Below are 21143 nucleotides of genomic sequence, written 5' to 3' on the forward strand. Positions count from 1 at the left end.
TCCGCGGTGTTACAATTGGCAGGATACTACCGACGATTTGTTCAAAATTTCTCTACTATTGCAGCTCCAATGACTAGATTGACTCGACGGGCTGTGAGTTTTCAGTGGTCCGATGAGTGTGAGGAGAGCTTTGAAAAGCTCAAGACTTTGTTGACTTCGACTTATGTATTGACTCTTCTTGAGGAAGGTGTGGACTTTACTGTGTATTGTGATGCTTCTGGAGTCGGGTTAGATGGTGTATTGATGCAGAAGGGGAAGGTGATAGCTTATACTTCTATGCAGATGAAGACCCATGAGAAGAACTACCCTACTCATGATTTGGAGTTGGAGGTCGTGGTCTTTGTGCTTAAGTTATGGCGTCACTATTTGTACGGGGTGCATTGTGAGATCTTCACTGATCATTAGAGTCTTTAGTACATCTTCAGTCAGAGCGATCTGAACTTAAGGCAGCGTTTATGGCTTAAGTTACATAAGGACTACGACGTGACCATTCTATATCATTCGGGGAAGGCCAACATGGTGGCCGATGCTTTGAGTAGGAAGACTCCTAGCATGGGGAGTCTTGTTGCGCTCAGTATTGAGGAGAGACTATTGGCTAGAGATCTTTAAATATTAGCTAACAGTCTTGTCTGGATGCAGATTTCAGAGGAGAGTGATAGTATCATTGTTTTTATTGAGGCTTAAACCCCTTAGTCGAGCAGATTCGTAAGCACCAGTTTGATGATGAGAAGTTGTGTCTCATTGAGACAAAGTGTTGAAAGGGGAAGCCAAGGAGGTTGTCTTTGATTCTGATGGTGTCTTAAGGATTGGGGGCATGATTTGTGTGCCTAAGACAGGAGAGTCGATTAGATTTATCCTTGAGGAGGTCCATTGTTCTCGATATTCCATCCATCCGGAGCAACGAAGATGTATCATGATCTGAGTCAACCTTACTGGTGGTGTGGCATGAATAAGGATATTGGAGACTTTGTTTCTAAGTGTCTGACTTTCCAACAGGTCAAGTGTGAGCGCCAGTGGCACGAGGGTATATCTCATAGGATGCCCATCTCTATTTGGAAGTGGGAACGGATCACTATGGACTTTATTGTTGGTTTGCCTACCACAATGGGTGGTTATGACTCCATTTAGGTTGTGGTTGACAGGTTGACCAAGTCTACCCACTTCATTCCGGTTTAGGTGAAGTATAGACGGAGAAGTTAGCCGAGCTTTATATCAGTCAGATTGTGCGACTACATGGAGTCCAGGTTTCTATTGTCTCTGATCAAGGTACATTATTCACTTCCCATTTCTGGAAGGCATTACAACATGGTTTGGGTACTCGGTTATATATGAGTACCGCTTTTCACCCTCAGACATGTGGCCAGTCCGAGCGGATGATTCAGGTGTTGGACGAATGCTCAGAGCTTATGTGATCAATTTTGGTGCTAGATGGGATCGACATTTACCCTTAGTAGAGTTTCCCTACAACAACAGTTATCATTCCAGTATTCAGATGGCTCCATTTGAGGCGTTGTATGGCCAACAGTGTAGGTCTCCGATCAGTTGGTTTGATTCGGCAGAGATGGACTCTTTGGATACAGATTTTGCTTAGAGATGCTATGGAGCAGGTTTGTATGATTCAGGATAGACTGTCGACAGCCCAAAGTCGACAGAAGAGTTATGCAAACCGAAGAATTCGAGCCCTAGTGTTTATGGAGGATAATCATGTTTGGCTCCGAGTATTACCCTTGAAGGGTGTGATGAGGTTCGGGAAGAAAGGCAAGCTTAGCCCTAAATTCATTGGACCTTTGAGATTTTGAGTCGAGTGGGAGAGGTGGCATATAAGTTGGCCTTCCAACCTAGTTTGTCAGCAGTTCATCCTAGTTTCCATGTCTCCATGCTTTGGAAGTATATTCCGTATGAGTCTCATGTACTTTTACTTGATTCAGTGGATATGGGTCTAGACTTTACATTCGAGGATGAGCCTATAGCTTTATTGGATAGGCAGGTTCGAAAGCTTAGAACCAAAGAGACTGTGTCAGTAAAGGTGCAGCGAAAGCACCATTCAATTAGAGAGGCAACTTGGGAGATGGAGTCGACATGCGTGCTACATATCCTCAACTTTATTAAGCTTTAGGTACTATCGTTAACCTTATGCTCGAGGACGAATATGATTTTTAGTGGTGGATAATGTAATGACCCGGAAGGGTATAGTCATTCCATTTTTACTCTTTGCACAAGTTCGTGCGGCATCCCACTAACAAAAACAAAACAGAGAAGAAGAAAGCAAATAACCAAGAGTGTTCAGGTAAAGTTTAACTAAAATCCTCATCTTTTGTGTATGTGTTGGTATATCTCTGTAGTGATTTCTTAAGAATGGATGGAAATCAACAATAATGATTATTATAGGGAAAATACATAAAAAAAAACCTGAACTTGGTTGAATAACTTACTTTATACTTAAACTACACGGGAGTTTAAATACCTCCCTTAACATCTTTGAAGTGATTTTTTTCCACCCTGAGACTATAATACCACTCTCACCCGCCACATCATAGCCACGTAAGCGCCACATCATAACCATGTAGGCACCATGTCATTAATTGTTATTTCTTTTTTACTTATTCACTATTTTTTCTTAAACACTTTTGAAAATTAATTATATCAATTAATTAATTTATAAATGCATACCCCACACCTCTCTTTCTTCTTCCTTGTTGTTCATCATTATTCCAGTCTTCCATACTTTCTTTTCTTCTTCTTCACTATTCAAAAAATTTTAAGTCACTTTAAAGAAGAAAATTCACTAATATTCACATTATCTTCTTTGAACCCTCCCAATGAATTTACCCACTTGGAGAATGGATTTTTTTGAAAGCCAATATTTTCTTGACAACTCAAATAAGAAATGAAGATTGCATAAGAAAGTTAGTCCAAAAAAATATAAATTTTATGAAAAATGTTTGAATGGATCTAGAAATCAAAATGGGTCACTCAAAATTTAAGAAAGTTTATATTTGCCAAATCGACACCAATAATATAGAGTGAAATTGACGTCAATAAAATGACATTGGTATTGAATTTTATGGATTAGTAAAAGACTAGTGAAATGAAAATAGTGGATAGAGGTGGGGATGAAGATGGAGGAGGAGATGTTTCAATGGAGAAAGATGTGTATTAAGGAAGACAACAAATTGAAAAGAAAAAAAAAATTTAAAGAAATTAAAAAGGGAACCCACTAATTTCATTTACCTCTTATTAAGAAAATTTACATATTTTAAAGATTTAATATATATAAAAAAAAACTATTTAAATAATTTGTTATATATATAGGCCAATAAAAAAAGGCCATGTGTAGGGCTTTAAAAATTCAGCTTTTTTTTCCTCTGTTTTCACGCACTTTCAGGAGAGTGCACTCACTCTCTCTGCCACATCATCCTTTAGAGGGTGTTTTAATCACTTCAAAGATGTTTAGGAGGGTATTTAAACACCCGTGTAGTTTAAGTACTAAAGTAAGTTTTCGTGCCAAGTTCAGAGTTTTTTTTTAATGTATTTTCCCATTATTATATTAATAAAGTGAAGATGAGAAGTTCAATATTTGGCAATTATGAAGCCATATGTGGTTGCTGCATGTTATGGTCGGTTTGGTGGCTTTAATTTGTATATTATTACTTGTTAAAGATTTGTTATATCATTCCTTACTTTAGCAATTATTGGAATAGTTCTCTTGGTTAGTTGTTTAACCAATTAGATTTCCCTCAACGTTATGGGTGTGACAAAGATTCGCTACATGCTAGAATTGCACTTAACAAACTAGATTGCAATGATAGAAAAAAATGACCCTCCTCAAGTGCGTATTTATTTTATCTTCCGATGTCATATGATATTTGCTTGTGGAATCGATGATGACCTCTATGAAATGATGCTTGTGTGAGTCTAGTTGCAAGGAGAACTTAGTTCATACAGTATTTCTAATGATAAAAAAAGTATGGCTAAAAACTACACTAGTTTCGTGACCAGTGGTTCCCATATTTAGTAATTCTTATTTTATTAGAACATTATAAATTAAAATTTTAATATATTGAGATCGGTAATATAATATTAAGTGTATTGTATTATATGAATATCATTAGAGTTAGGATATTGGAAAAATTGAGACTTAACCTTAGGCTTGAACCTTAAGAACTTAATTATATATGTGAGTAAGGTTTGGGTCTAGGCTAGACATACATTAATATGAATGTTGTTAGTTTCGAAATCTTATTGTGGTTATTTATTTGAATAGATTGCACTGATTCGAAAACCCAACGAAAAGAGAAGGCTCAAGTCCCAGAGTAATTGTTTGATTATTTAAGGCAATTAGATTTCCCAACCCATGTTAAGTGTATAGAAATGGGTATTTCCCTGTGGTATGTGTTGGGGTGTAATGGGATTTGGTGATGGGTTGACTTGTCCATATTGAATGATTCTAATGATGAAAAACAGAGATTAAAAGGCAACATGACTAATTATTGGTGTGTGATGTGTTGAGAATGGTTTGAAAGGCTTACTGATTCATTGTTGATGTTATATCACGATTGTGTTGTTATGAATTGTGCATTGTTATGAAAATGGTCATCTTCTCATCAATTGTGTGAACATGTCATTTGCATTGGTTCTTAGACATGATTGTGAAAAGTGTCATGTGAATTGAGGAAAAATAAGAAATTAAAGAGGATGCACCATTTTGAGAGACGTGTCGCTCGTCGCAACGAATATTATGATTTAAGGGACGTATCGTACACCACGATGAATTCCATTATCGAGGGGTATGTCACACGTCGTGACAGATTCTATTATCGAGGGATGTGTCGCACACCGCGACGGATGCATGAACAGCTATGTCCCCCATGGGTCCTTGAATGACGGACAATGAGTGTGTATCACTAGGTCAGACATGCATCATCATACTTAACATTGCATTTCATTGTATTGTATACCTTCATCATGGTGAACTTATGAGTGCTTTCTGTGGAATTTGTGATTGATGACTTTATCCAGCGTATTGTTGATCTTGAATTGTCGAAATGTTGTCGTTGAGCTATGAACTATTTAAATTGTGCACTGTTAGGTTTGACTTATTTTATGCAGGTTGTAGTTGTGGAGGTTTGGTTCGAGTGTAAGGGGTACCCGTTTTCTATAGTCTTAGTTTGTGTTTAGTTGTTTCCTTGCTGAGTACCGTGTGGTTTGGTACTCATCCCCTTGATTATACATTTGTGTAAGTTACAAGCCCGGATCTTCGTGATACTTTATACTCTCTTCTTGTCCGAGGCTTGTTGCGGAGATTTGTGAGGTAGATGTTTGTCATCCCAGCGGACCTTCTTACTCCTATTTATGATTTTATTTTGTTTTAGAGACTATCATTTTATACTTGTGTTATTATTTCAATTCTATTATAATACATTAGAGGCATGTGCACGTGGCAATTAGGTTTTGGAGATTTAGTTAAGTTGACTTGGTATCCGCATTAGTGTTTGCTATTAAACTTCTAAGTTTATTTTATTTTCAGACTTTATTTTAATGGTTGAGTTTAAGGCTGACTTTCTTAGTGGGATAAGACGAGTGTCACCACATCCATACTTAGGTCGTGAAACTGACATGTTTTGGTGGTCAGGTAATTGAGTGTAATTGACATGAGTTATTAAGCTCTCCAATTCATAGGGAGGGGTTGTGAACTACTGGTAATTACATGTTGTAATTACAAGTTTATTACATTTTAATTTCTTCTTTTTATTTTTTCATTCTAATATATTTTTAATTTCTATTATTTTAAATTCAAATTTATTTTGTTTTTATTATTCTAAAAGTTTATTTTTTATTTTTTATTTTTTATTTTTTATATTTTATATCTTATTTCCTTCTCATTCTCAACATTTACTTCATGTGATTCCATACAATTTTTCATTCTATCTATTTTTTATGCCATGCTTATTTTTTTATTGGCATAATTTTGATAGTATTCTACTTTTTAAATTAAAGTAGAATTCATTGTTGAGTAAAGTTTATAGACTTCGGTTTTACTTTTCTTTTAAATTATATTTATGTATGTTATGTTGAAATTTAATATAAGACTAATTTGTTTTGAATTTAGAACTTATTTTATATTTTCAGTTACATTTGTTTTAGTAGTATTGACTTGACAATTCACATTGCAAGTCATTTATTTTTTAGTTAGACTTGGTCGATTATATTTTTGCCAAATAATTTATGATATTTTATTTATAATATTAATCTTTTTGTCAAACATGCATTTCATGATGTCTTGTACTTTTAGTTTTATGAATAATTCAATTGAAATATACTACTTTGAAAAATATAAATCAATTATTTTTCATAATATTAGTTAAGAACATATGCTTATTAATTAATATTTTTTCAAAAGATAATATATCTCTAAAATATTTAATTTAATATCATTTATAAAGTTTCTTATTTGTCTAATATTAATTTTAACTAATTAACTTTTATTTTTAAAATTTAATATAATTTTATAATTGCAATTGTGCATCCAAATAGCACATGTGCAATTACAGTGTAATTACATTGTGACAAACAAACATGTTAGTGTAATTACTAGGTTGTGTAATTACTAGGCTAGTAATTACTACCCTAGTAATTACACTAATTCCAATTACCAGGTAGCTTTCAAAACAGACCCTTAATGTATTACGACAAAAAATGAGTCATGAGTGACACCCACACCCACTCTTAAGAGAGGTAACAACTGTGAACTATCTCTGAACTCATCAACTCATTTAGAAATCAGAGTTTCTCTTTTCTCAATGTAAAAACATGATACATTTGGAAATACTTAGTTCCCTTATACTTTTTCTCAAATCATGTATAAAACTCTTTTCAAAGCTCATCTTTGCTTTCTTAGAAAATCAATTTAAAAAGATTCTCAATAATAACTCAATAAATGCTCAAGTACTAGGGCTCATGCTTAAAAATAGGCATGAAAATTGTAACACCTCGCTATCTAAAAGAACTAGAAAGAGCTAGAATTAGAAAGAGTTGTTTTTGGAAAGAATGAAAATCTGGAAAATTTGCTATGTTAAGTTTGAGTTTTTGGTTAACTTTTAATGACCATAAATCCTAGCTCAGGATGAGTTAGGTGTGCTTCTAGATATCGTAGGAAATATCTTGGAATAATCTTTCCAATGCCGCCGAGTTTACTCAATTTCGAGTTCGTATGAGTGAGATATGCCCATTTGAAGTTGGGTTGTTCAAATAAGGAAAGTCTAAATCTGGATTTTAGAAGGGCATTATGGTCTTTTTCATACCCCATGACTTAATTTCGTTTTTGGATAATTAATTGGGGTCTAAACTGATAGGATTCAGTTTACGCTTTTACAATATTGAGTTAGAGTTTAAGAGAAGAGAAAAGAACAAGAGAAGAGAGGAGAAGAAGCAAAAATCGTCAAATTCTCGAAGCTAAGATCATGGATTTCGTCAAGGGGTGATCCCTATGAGGTATGTGAGATCACATAACGTTGGGTTATTTCACCCACGCGCCAATCATGATTAAATTCAGCGAAGTATATTGATTTGAAAGTAAATCTTATGAGTTCTTGATGAAATTCATTTGAAATCTTGTGGGTTCTTGTCGTTGAAGTTCCTTGAGTTTGATTCATGATTTTAGGTGTGATTTTGAGTAGAATCTGATGAATTTTGATGGTATAGTTGATTCTAAGTGTTTGGGAAAAGAACCAAGTCGAAATAAGGGGTTTAGAGATGAAAAACGAAGAAGAAAAGTCGGAACCCACCTAGGCAGAGGCCTGGGGTGCCGCCCCAGCCAGAGCACCCCAAAAAGGGCTCTAAAGTTTGGGCTTCGGGGCCCCGCACCAGCCAGAGTGCCCCAACCCAGCCCCTGAAGTTTTGCCTCTGGCGCCCCACATCGCTCAGTGCGCCAGAGACGCCAGGTTTCTTACCTTTTCCCCCTTCTTTCCGTACTAGTTCCTTAGCAACATACCTATGTTTTCTAGTCGATTTTTATACTCTAAGGTACATCTAAATATCATGAAATCATCCATAAACATGAGATCATGAACCTTGAATCCATAATCCAATTCAAGGAAAGTTAAGATCAAAGTCAAGAGAAGTAAGAGTCAAGTCAAGAAAAGTTCTTAGAGTTTTCCAAAAGTCTTTTCTAAATGTTTTAACTTTGTTTTAAGACTTAAAGTTCAAGTTGAGTAAAGTAAAGAGTAAAGATTGAAGTTCATTTTTTCAAAAGTATATGGGGACTATGTATTCCCAAAGAGTTTGAAAAAATTTCACATTTAAACAAGAGAAGGAAACCTTGATTTCCAAAGAGCCTTTGAGCTAGTTTTTAGAAAAGAGTAAACGCTTTCACAATTAAGCAAGAGGGGAAACTTTGATTTTCAAGATAGTCTTTGAGCTAAGTCTTTGAGAAATCATCTCAAATCACAGAAAGAAGTATGTTTTTAAACATGAGAGCTAGTATCATATTTTGGGAGTAGTATTGAGCACCGATATGGGGGAGAGTTCAGACAACTCACAGCCCCCATAAACCATGTAGCCATCATGGGTAGAAAAGGGTTATACTTTTTAGATGATTCCTTAGTGCTTTTTATCATAGACTAGTGGATCCACTTAGTAGTCAAGTTCTATACCCCCGGCAAGGTATAGGACGGCCCTGGCAGCGTGAGGCAAAACATTTTATCATCACAATAGGTCTTACGTGATGGTTGTTGGTTAGAGAAACTCCCACAGAAGTATTTGTATTCTTATATACACAGTTTAATTGTATCTTTAAATACATTTTAGAGTTATATTGTATCTTTGCATACACACAGAGTATTATTGTATTTCAAATACACAGAGTTGGCATCCATGTTTTAAAAAGATTTTTCTTTATATTGCACTTGTTTTATACTGCTTTATATTGAATTGAGTTCAGTTAAGTTGAGTTGAGTTGAGCCAGGTAAGTTCTTCAGATCCTTTCAGGCTTATGTCTTGTTTTAGAATTCCCTTCGCTTACTCGTACATTCAATGTACTGATGTCATTTGGCCTGCATCTCTTAATGATGCAGATACAGGTAACCAGGATCAGCATACAGTACATCGTTGATTCTAGTTGAGCTCCAAACTTATTAGTGAGCCTCTTTGCATCAGGAAGATCCCCTTTTATTGCTTTTAGTAGTTTTAGTTTCATTAGGTTGTCGCGGGTCTTGTCCCGATATCCATCTCAGTTGTTTAGAGGCTTTATAGACAGTCATATGTTAGTTCTTTAGTCTTTTCATTTTTATTATCTTATGTTGAGACTTGAGTTTTCCTTATTGGCTAGATGAATGTTTTCTTTATAACATTCTAAGTTTTATATGGGTTATCTTTGATAAGTTAAGTCTTCTGTTGAGTAAGTAAGTCAGGCCAAGGGTTCACTTGTGGCAGTAATGGTTCTCGAGTGCCAGTCCCGCCAAGGGTGTAGGCTCGGAGCGTGACAACAATCAACTCAAGAATCTCAATACAGGATATATAGCAACTCAATCGAGAATAGAAACTCATAATTCAACAACTCATCTAAAAAAACTCAAATAGTAGGGATAAAACTCTAGATAGCTCTTTTACTGAATTTAGATAGATGTAGGGCGTGGGGACAAATTCAGTCCATCATTATGATAGCCTTACATACAAGGAAGAACAAAGTTCTTTGCGAAATTGATGAAACTCAAAGAACGCTTGAAACCCTAGCTTTTCTCCTCTTGGAACCTTGCTCTAATGACTTGAAGTATCAATGAATGTAAAAGAATTGATCAACATTTTCTAAACCCTTAACTAGGTGTAAAAGGGTCAGGGTTTAAGCTTAGAAGGGATGGAAGAATTTCGAAATATCCTTAATTAAAAACTGCCGAAGTGACCTACCATTTGGACTTACGGTCCATAGAAATTTCTACGATCCGTACTATCCAATCGTGGAATCACTTACCGGGGGTCTAAAATCTGAATAACTATTAAGAGTCATTCATACAAATCGTAGAACTTTCTACGGTCCGTAGAAACCTCTCGTAGAACTCAAAATCTTACTAAGTCTAGACCACTCTTATGGAATCCATCTACGGCTTGTAGACCAAACGACGATTCGTCCTTTCAATCCGTAGAACAAGTTACTGAAACTCAAAACTTAACACTTTTCCAAGAAACCCTTCAACGGCCCGTAGAACATTCTACAATTCGCAGAACCCTTCCGTAGACTTCAACCTTCAACTTTAATTTTTGGCTAAGTCTGAAACAATTCTAGGGGCAGTTCCTACGGCCCATAGAAACTCCTACGACCCATCCTGCTCCTCCGAAGGATACATCACTGGGACTTGAATTTTAAAAACTCAACAAACTTCTACAGGTCCATAGATAGGTCCCGTAGAATCAGTCCTTCAACAACATTTTTTGTAACTTTTTTCCTTTTCAAGTTCCGGGGTGCTACATCAACCTCTTGAAAAAGAAATTCTTAGATCTTCAAAATTTGTTTAAACTTTCAAAGACCATATTAATTGTAGGCGTAAAATGAGAAGAATTTAATTAATTCTATCTTGATTTAGTAGGTGATCAAGTAATACGAGACAAATATTTTTGTAAGATGTCCATTTAATATGGGACGAAGGTAATAGTAATAATTAGATATATTTAGCTTTATATTTTCTTATTATATCACATGGAGTTAGATGCTGAAGCAGGCAACATTTTGTCGGCGTACCTGCTTCAACAAGAGTATTTTTTGGAAAAAGCAAAAAAACCATTTTTTATTCCAAATTTAATTTAATTAGAGTATAACTATTTTCAAAATAGTGTGACCCATTTTAGTTACACTCTTTAGTTTTAAATTCATACCTCTTTAGTTATAGTTATATTACTTTAAATGTCATTGATATTTGTGTAAATTTTATAACTACTTTGAGTAAAAAATCCAAGGTCAATGAAAAAAATACTTCAATTATGGACATTTCAATGGGCTCCCTCATATTAGGTTTTCTAGAAAAAAGAATGAGACGATTTACTATCACACTTACATCTATCTATTCATTTGTCGATATAATTTTATTTAGTGAATTTTTTTAAATCATCAACGCCACTTAAAATTTATCAATATTAATAATATTTATCAAGTATTCATTTTACACATAATTAGATGATTTCTAGCGCGCGCACACACATACACACACTAGATTCTGGACATGTGTGTTATCCCGCGTAATTTTTATTATGATTAGAATTTTATGAAAACACGCGTGTAATGAGTAATAAAATGCAATAACTACAAATAAATCTTTAAAAGTGTGACAAAAAACACCAAATAAGGAGTGTATTTTTAATGTTTAAAATTAATTTCGATCAATTGTAAATTTTGAACTTTGGTTAGTAATTTGCAAATTTCCAATGAAGTCACAAATGGATAATTTGAGGCCAAATAAAAATATAAACTTATGACAAAAAAATCATAAAAATTTAATTAAAGCAATTTAATAGACAGAAAACGCACACAAAGGGAAAAAAATACAACATACACATCCTTCTTGTGACTTAATTGATCAATGTCATTAGGATTTTACACTTTTGGAACCTATATGTTTGCACCATCAACTTTGGAAATGAGCTAAAAATGTCTGGTAAGTTTCCAATTAAAAAAAGGGACAAGTGGGCCCCTTTTTTCTCTATTTTTTTTATTTTTAATATTAATAAAAAGGCCTAAAATACTAATTTTAAAATTTTTAAGGACTTAAAATAGCATTTTTAAAATTGTGATAAAAACTTAAATACTATTTTTTTTTATTTCCATTAGTTTTTCAAGAGCTTCTTTTCATAGGAACGATACGGGAACAAGGCCAACGAACGAACTCTTGGATGAAAGAGAGATTTTTTTTTCAAATTTTTTGCTTCCTCTTCAACTTCAAAATTATTAAACATTTTCTGTTGTATTTTCTTCCTGATCATACAAGGTAAATTTTCTTCTCTTTTCTATTTCAAAAGATTAAAACTAGGGATTCATAAAGAAGCAAATAATTATCATCTACATATGATACTTTTTTTGTTATTTTGCATTGTATTTACTCCGTTTGAACTTGAAATTAACTCAAAAGGGCTTTTTGGTAGGTATAAAATTATTTTGTGTTAATGAATTTAGTAATCCATTTTAGTTGTTTCAGCCAGCAACTTTCGTATTTGTCTGGACATCTACTAAAGTTATTTGTAGAAATAATTGGGTATATTTGTCAAATACAAAATTGTCCAACAATTGCCTGTAGTTATCGAACGACTAGAGAAGTTGTTCCCACAACTACGATAGTTGTTGGACAACTGTGTTAAGTTGTGGGATAAATAATATAATTATTGATGTTTTTTTTTTGTTTTTCACCCGGTTATCCACAATGGAGCCCGACTAAATTCGGATTCGCGTCGGAAAGTCTCACATTGGGGGGTAAAACGCTCCCTAACAAAGGTAACTCCATACCCAATGGGGCTCAAACTCCTTTTCTATTGATCTTATTCAATTAATTTTATACTATTTACTATTTTTTTAACTATTTTAGTATAGATATAATGCGCCAATATAAGAGGAAGAGAATTAGAACATCTTAATCCGATCCAGATGCTAGAGAAAATACTAAGAGCTTAACTGTTGCTAGAAAAAGAGGTACTGCAACACTTCAAAGTATCAGTGGACGACCATCTAGAGAAGAAAAAAGTAATGAAAATAGCGGCAAGCAATCTAGTGAGATGGAAAAAAATAGTAAGAACGGCAGTGACCTATTAGGTAAAGATAAAAGTGATAAGAATAGCAACAAAAATTCAAGCAAAGAGAAAAAAGATGATGAGAGTGATGGAGATAAATTAAGTAGAGAGGAAAAAAGTGATGAAAGTTATGGAGATAAATCAAGTTGAGAAGAAAAAAGTGATGAAAGTGAAAGTGAGCAATCAAATGAAAAATGAGAAGAAGGTATTAATCCTCTCCAAATTATGTTAAAATCATTTTCAATGTATGTATAAATTTAAGACTTACTTGAATGTGTTCAGGTCTTATGATTCAAGAATCAATGCGAGAGTCAATTTTGGAGCTCAATTTGTTGAGTTTAGAAAGATTCTAATCACACAACATATTGAAAATGATTTTAAAAAATCTTACTTTGTCACTGTTTGAAGTTGGATAAAGATGTAGCAGTACAACTTTCAATGATGCTAGTACACGATTTTTGTCTTCATCATATATTTTCTGAAAAGAAAGAAGAGGTGTGGATTGATTATAATGGTTTGCATATTTTCCTCGGCATTAATGAATTCACTATTATGACTGGACTCGATGTCATTCTCTTACTCCTTTAAGTCAGCAATTAGCAAAAATTGAAAAAGAAAGTGAAATTTTGATTGATATAGCGTGTAAATCTCCAAATGCTATTGTACTCATAGAAAAATGTGTAATCCAAGCTTAACCAAAAAGTAAAAGGTTGTTATTAGTATTGTTTGATTTTTGCATTGTATATTGTGTTAAAAAAATGCATATAAGAAGATAGACATTAATTGGTTAAAGATGGCGTCGAAAAAAAGAGTATGATTCATACCCATGAGGTCAAGAAATCTTTGATCTTACCATTAAGTATCTTTTGAAAGAGCTAGATTCAACAAAATCTCAGTACAATCTTCATGGCTTTCCGTGGGCTTCGCCATAAGTAATTAAATCGATGTTTTCATTTTATGATTTTTAGTTAAATTATTATTTTACTTTATTATGTATACTTGGATATTTTTAATTTTAATTGTAAGCTTGACATTTGAAACTATTCCGACAATTCAACGATTTGGCAATAATTCTTCATCTGAAAGAACAATTCCAAGAATGATTAAATGGATGTCTGCAACACCCGGTTACAAGATAAATGTTGATCCTATTTATAAGACAAACAAACAAGTAAGACTCTATCTACATAAAATTAAATGTTTTATGCAATAGTTAAATAACAATTGTAATTTTTGAACAACCGAACTTATTGTTCTGACAACTACTTTGGTTGTCCGGCAATAATAAAAATTGTACACATACAACTAAAGTTGTTGTTGGACATTTAATTAGTTATTTAAAAAAAAAATATATTTATATAATATTATTTGTGTTATGTAATATTTATATACTAATGTAATTATTAGACAACTGTACTTATTGTTCCCACAACTATTTCAGATGTCCAACAACAGTAGAAGTTATTCCCACAATTACATATAACTGAAGTAATTGTTTGAAAATTGAATTATTTAATTTAGACTACATAGATTTTTTAATTTTTTTTAAATGCAAATACAAAATCAGGTTGTTCACCCTTTTCTTTTCCAACAAACATAAAGAAGGAAATTTTTTTTGTTCAAATATTGATCCCTATGAAGATAGATCAGATCCAAAAATTGATGTTTTAAAAGAAAAATTGACACTTGTAAGAATCATGAAGTTGAATATAACTATTGGTGAGGAGGGTCTTGGTATAACTGGTGGAGAATATAGTGTTGTGAGAGATTATGATATTGTGAGGGACGGTGATGGTCAGATTGTTTTAGATACTTGTAGATTTTTTGGTGATGTAGAAAAAGGTGACTCATATCAACTGATCTTGAGAGGGGAGGAGATACACCGAGTGTGATAAAAAAACAAATATGAATACCTCCAATGTTGAGTGTCGTTGTAAATGTGAGACATGTTGTGATAAGTATGAAATTCTTTTGAATGAAGTAAAATTTTTGTCAACAAAATTTGATGGACAACAATCAAAGAGGACTATATATTCGAGTTATGCAAGAAAATATCCTTATACTTCTGCGTTTAAAAGAAGGTTGGCCAAGGTAAAAGATGCAATAAAGAACAATTTGAAAGTGAATTTGTACAAACCTCTTGATGTGGCGAAAATAATAATTTTTCATGTATTCATTAGTAAGAAGGAAGAGGAAAGAAAAATGTATTTGAATGGAAAATTCAATTATCAAGACTTGGTGAACATGATTGATCCATATTTTTTATTGAGTGCAAGGTAAATATTACTAATTTTTAATTGATTTAAATATTTATTGATATTAAATTGACTGTCAAATTTTTTGTAGCATGTTGATGAGATCTTGTCCCTTATGCGCAAGCCAGGCACTATAATCAAACAAATCTAATTTTGGATATACATTTCTACAACACCTTGTATGATCAGTACAAGAATTTGAGTGATAAGAATTTAGTGAATGGTGCACCACAAATACATTAGGCACTCACGTTGTTTAAGATAGACAATGACATACTCAAATACCGTAAGGGTGAAAGACCTTATCCATATGGCCAAAAGTGGAATGGAGTAAAAAGAATTTACACCATGATGAACATAAAGAATACATACTTTATTGCACTTGAGTTTTTGATGGAGAAAGACTTGATTCAAGTTTATGATTACAATAGTCATGTGTGTGATGAGCCGACTTCTCTGACATTGATCCAACTCATTCTCGAATTGTGGCCCAAACTACTCAAGCAAAGCGATATGTTTAATCATTTGTCTAAATTTTTTGGAATGATGCATGATCATATGAGCGTCTAAAGGATGTGTCAATTAACAGGTTTTGTGCAGCATGTGGACCATATACTTGTGTTTTTATTGATCATTTTCTTGTTGGGATGGATATGAACTGCCTTAACGATAATTAGGTGGATAATTTTAGGATGAAATATGATGTTGTTGTGCTTGAGAATGAATTAACTCCTTGAGAGAGTAGTTGTGTATGAAAGTGGATTTTGTACTTGATTTACAAAATATTTGGATCACTATTTTGTGTATTTGTTATCAAATATTTTTGTGTGTTAGTTTTTGATATAATTATTTCAGTTTTTGTGTATTTGTTATCAACTACTTTAATTATCTCTACAATTGCTTTAATTATTCATGTTATTGCTTTAGTACTTCAGACGTTTCTACAACTATTTAGTTGTTCGTACAATTGTCTAGTTGTTTGGACAACTGTTTTAGTCGTTCGTGCAACTATTTAGTCGTCTGTACAATTCCTTCCGTTGTTCCATGCAACTGTTTAGTTGTCTGTACAACTGCTTCAGTTGTTCCTACAATTAGTTCAGTTGTTCCTGCAACTGCTTTAGTTGTTATTAAATTACTTAGTTTATATTTTCTAATTCGATCTTCATTTATTATTAAACGACTTAATTTATACTTAATAATTTATAAAATAACTAGATCGATCTTCAATTATTATTAAACGACTTAGTTTATACTTAATAATTCACAAAATGACTAGATTGATCTTCAGTTATTATTAAACGACTTAATTTATACTTAATAATTTACAAAAATAACTAGATCAATCTTCAATTATTATTCAAATACTTAGTTTATACTTAATAATTCACAAAACGACTAGATCGATCTTCAATTATTATTAAACAACTTAGTTTATACTTAATATTCACAAAATGATTAGATCGATCTTCAATCATTATTAAACGACTTAATTTATACTTAATAATTACAAAATGACTAGATCGATCTTCAATTATTATTAAACGACTTAGTTTATACTTAATAATTTACAAAATGACTAGATCAATCTTCAATTATTATTAAACGACTTAGTTTATACTTAATAATATATAAAATGACTAAATCAATTTTCAATTATTATTAAACGACTTAATTTATACTTAATAATTTATAAAATGACTAGATTGGTCTTCAATTATTATTAAACGACTTAGTTTATACTTATTAATTTACAAAATGACTAGATCGATCTTCAATTATTATTAAACGACTTAGTTTATACTCAATAATTTACAAAATAACTAGATCGATCTTCAATTATTATTAAACGACTTAGTCTATACTTAATAATTCATATCTTCATTTATTATTAAACGACTTAGTTTATACTTAATAATTTATAAAATAACTAGATCGATCTTCAATTATTATTAAACGACTTAGTTTATACTTAATAATTCACAAAATAACTAGATCAATCTTCAATTATTATTAAACGACTTAGTTTATACTTAATAATTTACAATATGACTAGATCGATCTTCAATTATCATTAAACAACTTAATTTATATTTAATAATTCAAAAAATGACTAGATCGATCTTCAATTATTATTAAACGACTTAGTTTATACTTAATAATTTACAAGATTTAGATCGATCTTCAATTATTGTTAAACGACTTAGTTTATACTTAATAATTCACAAAATGACTAGATCGATCTTCAATTATTATTAAACAACTTAGTTTATACTTAATAATTCACAAAATGACTAGATCGATCTTCAATTATTATTATACTAACGATTCTTTCACATATGATCTTTTTCGTGAATTCGACATCAGTGATCTACGGTCTTCCTTTCTTCTTTTCATTTCAAAAAGGAATAGTTGGCTGATAGGTGCCCAACCCAGGCCGGGACATTAATTTATACTTAATAATTCACAAAATGACTAGATCAATCTTCAATTATTATTAGACAACTATGCAAAGTTGTTAGACAACTCTCCAATAACGATAGACAACTCTTCAATATCGTTGGACAACTAATGCAGTTCTCTTACTTCATTGAACATTGCATTAACAGACTCGCTTGTCCTTGAAAATTTTATCTTTATAAAGCATGTGTCGTCATTATCCATGTGGTTGTGTTGTGTTGGTACAAAATGTTGAGAAGCGTCCCCGTTTATAGGAATATCAATAGTAACAAGATGTTCTTCATCATTTGCAATTAAATTCGTTGTATCTGTTATCTTTGTATTCTTAAAATGGGTCTACTTCGATCATCTAAAAAATCATAAATCACGATATTTCTTATCCCATAAGGAGCTCTTCTTTGCTTTTCAATGAAGCTAGACATGTAAATAATATAGAGATCATCTTTATCACAATTTAACTCAAACCTAAAAATAATGATCGCAACCAACTCATTATATGTAACATTCTCACTTATCTTTATTGTAACTGTTTCTCGACCCCTTGATCGTCAAGTATAACGAGTAGGATTCTCTGCCCATTCACCATGTAAATCATCTGCTAGTATTATTTGATCTTTCAAAAATGGACACAATACGTGAAAACATCACAAAATATTTCAACTAGTGAGACACTCATCAAACAACTTTCAAATCGCTAAAGAATATTGATTACTTGTTTTTATACCTATTTCGTTGTTTCACAACTATCAACAATAGTCAGAAACTTTTAGTAGATTTAGGATTATTTTTTTATAATTCTTCAATTATTTATTTAAATAATTAATAATTTGTCCATAATTATATTATTTTTCTTAACAAGTAATCAATTGACCAACAACAGAACACAATTGTCGAACAACTGCAATAGTTGTTGGGACAACTTCTATTATTGCCGGACAACTACAGACAGTTGTTGGACATCAACTGACAGACGTATTTAATTATTTCAATAAACAACTTCAGTAATTTCCCGAACAACTACGAAAATTGTTGACTAAAATAATCAGTTTGGGTTCACTAAACCCAACTTAAGAATGGACACAAAGTGATTTTTATACTTATTAATAATGCTCTTTTGAGTTAATTCAAAGCTCAAACAAAATAAATGCAATACAAAAAAACTCATATATATATATATATATACTAGACATCGGAGCCCGTGCTAGTACAGGCCCAATATGTATCATTTTTTGTTTCAATTTATGTGACAAAGACAAAATTAAAGAGTTAATCAAACTTTAATATTAATTTAAAATAGTTTAAATTTTTAATTATTGTTAACTATGGTAAAAAATTTTTTATGTCTTTTAACATTCTAAATTGCTAATTATTGTTGTATGATTTGTAATATCTTTTACGCAATTTTGAAAATAATAAAGGTTATTTCTTCTTTCTCAATTTATGTGGTACTAATAAAATTTCGAGATTCAATCAATTTTTTTTGTCTTTAAAATATTCTATTGTTAATTACTGTAAATTATTGTACTTTCTAGGTAATTTTCAAATAATATATATTATTTCATTTGTCCAATTTATGTGTCACCGATAAAATTTGAAGAGTTAATCAGATCTTTTACATATTTTTATATCTTTTGAATATTTAAGTAAATAATTATTGTGATTTATAATATTTTATACAATTATTTAAAAAAAATTAAACAACAGACAAAACGAATTCATCATAGGAAAATTACCAAAGCATCCTTGAATACATCAATAATGGGCCCCACTTTTTGTTTTAAAAAATATGCATATTGGGAGGATATTTTTGTCCAAAGTGGAAATAGAATAAGTAAAGCATTAAAGTCTTTTAAAATTTTAAATTGTTAATTCTTATTGTATGATTTGTAATACTTTTACGTCATTTTCAAATAATAGAGGTCATTTCTTATTTCTCAATTTATGTAGTACTAAAAATATTTTGAGATTCAATCAATTTTTTTGTCTTTGAAATATTTCTAGCTGTTAATTACTGTAATTTATAGTACTTTCTAAGAAATTTTCAAATAATATATATTATTTCATTTGTCCCAATTTATGTGTCACCGGTAAAATTTGAAGAGTCAATCAGATCTTTTATATATTTTTTTAGATCTTTTAAATATTTAAGTAATTAATTATCATGATTCATAATATTTTATACAATTATTTAGTATAGTAAAATAAATTTAAAAGAAACAAACAAAACGAATTCATCATAGGAAATTACCAAAGCATCCTTCAATACATCAATAATGGGTCCGACTTTTTGTTTTTAAGAAATTGCACATTCGAAGGATATTTTTGTCCAAAGTGGAAATATTGTGTAAAAAATATGTATTTATTGTGATTTTGAATGTTTTGTGGGGTAATAGGACGCACGCAAAGTTAAAGTGTCTTTTTGAAAATCTAGGACAACTTCAAGTATCACTTAATGTTTTTTCTCAAAATCTAATTTACTTTCGTAAACTATGTGTCAGATCAAAATCAGATTAACAAATTCAAAAGGAATGAGTAATAAATAGCTCATACAATGACATATTTATTATTTAACTAAATAATAAATATGTAACTAAAAATCTTGTTAGCTTTTGGTTGAAAGCTAACAAGATAGTTACAATGATAGTTGCATTGTGACTTATTATATATATATATATATATATATATTGATCTTCTTTTTTCTTGATAGATCTTCTCAATAAAAGCACATATTTTTTTGATAAAGGAAGATGAAGAACAACAAAAAGAAGAAGAAGAAAGGGATTGGCAAATATGCGGTTGAAGAAGATCGATGAGAAGAAGATGAAGTTGAGAAAGAGCGGGTTTTTTTTTTGTCTATTTTGGTAAAATTTTAGATATTTTAAGGTAAAAAAATATAGAGACAAATGTGTAAAAGTTAAAAGTTTGGGACTATTGAAAAAACATCTTTTAACCTAATTAATATACTTTATTTATTTGTCACTTCTACCCAATATTTAAGACTTGAAGAACTCCAACCTAATTGACTAACTAGTATGTACCTTTTAATAAACCTTTCCAACAACTTTTATCATAAATTTTCCCTGTGGTGCAAGTCTAGTGAATGAATTGTTTCTCCAGATGGTTGCTTGAATATGTTGTGAAGGTATTAACGGACAACATTGGTGAATGAATTGTCTTTGCTATTGATCGTATTTTGGCAAGCGAAAGGAAACCTGAAAGCTTTAAGAAATCTTATTTTCAGTTAAGCTATTACTCTCTCTATGGCTCTTCCCCAACATCTCACCAAAAACATTTTTTTGTGTAATCTCTAGTATGGTGGAATTTGAAGTATCACTACTTCAAGATAAAATATCTAATTTAATTGCCAGTGCAATGTTCATCACAATTTCTCTCGTGTCGTTAGAGTTGTCTTTATGCTTCTGGCGATGGTTATTTTTGTTTCTCTGAAAAACTCCAATGATTTCTTGCTTAGATCAGTAAAATCTGAGTTGATTTAGAGATAATAGTTCGAGGGTGGCTAAAGTCTTCATACTTCCAAGTATATTCTCTTTTTTTTCAATTCTTTCAAAAAAAATTTATCGATATCATTTTAGATTTTTATGCTTTGATTTGAGTTTATCTTTGATGTTGTTGTATATCTGAGTTGGTGTAAGTTTTTCTTCTCCTTTC

At 31.6% G+C, this 21143-nt stretch overlaps 1 protein-coding gene across 1 annotated transcript in view; it reads left to right on the top strand.

Annotated features, from left to right (window-relative positions):
- Positions 1–1514: 1514 nt before the first annotated feature.
- The window catches only part of LOC125830086 (DNA polymerase delta small subunit), a 39566-nt gene continuing 19937 nt past the window's right edge, over positions 1515–21143 (top strand). The window contains exons 1-2 of the mRNA XM_049509307.1: positions 1515–1758; positions 1929–2016. Coding sequence (XP_049365264.1) covers positions 1515–1758; positions 1929–2016 — 332 coding nt within the window. The remainder of the gene's footprint in view (positions 1759–1928; positions 2017–21143) is intronic.

The sequence above is a fragment of the Solanum verrucosum genome, unplaced genomic scaffold (assembly GCF_900185275.1).
Source record: "Solanum verrucosum unplaced genomic scaffold, falcon-dt-bn FXZP01000151.1, whole genome shotgun sequence".
Taxonomy (NCBI): Eukaryota; Viridiplantae; Streptophyta; class Magnoliopsida; order Solanales; family Solanaceae; genus Solanum; species Solanum verrucosum.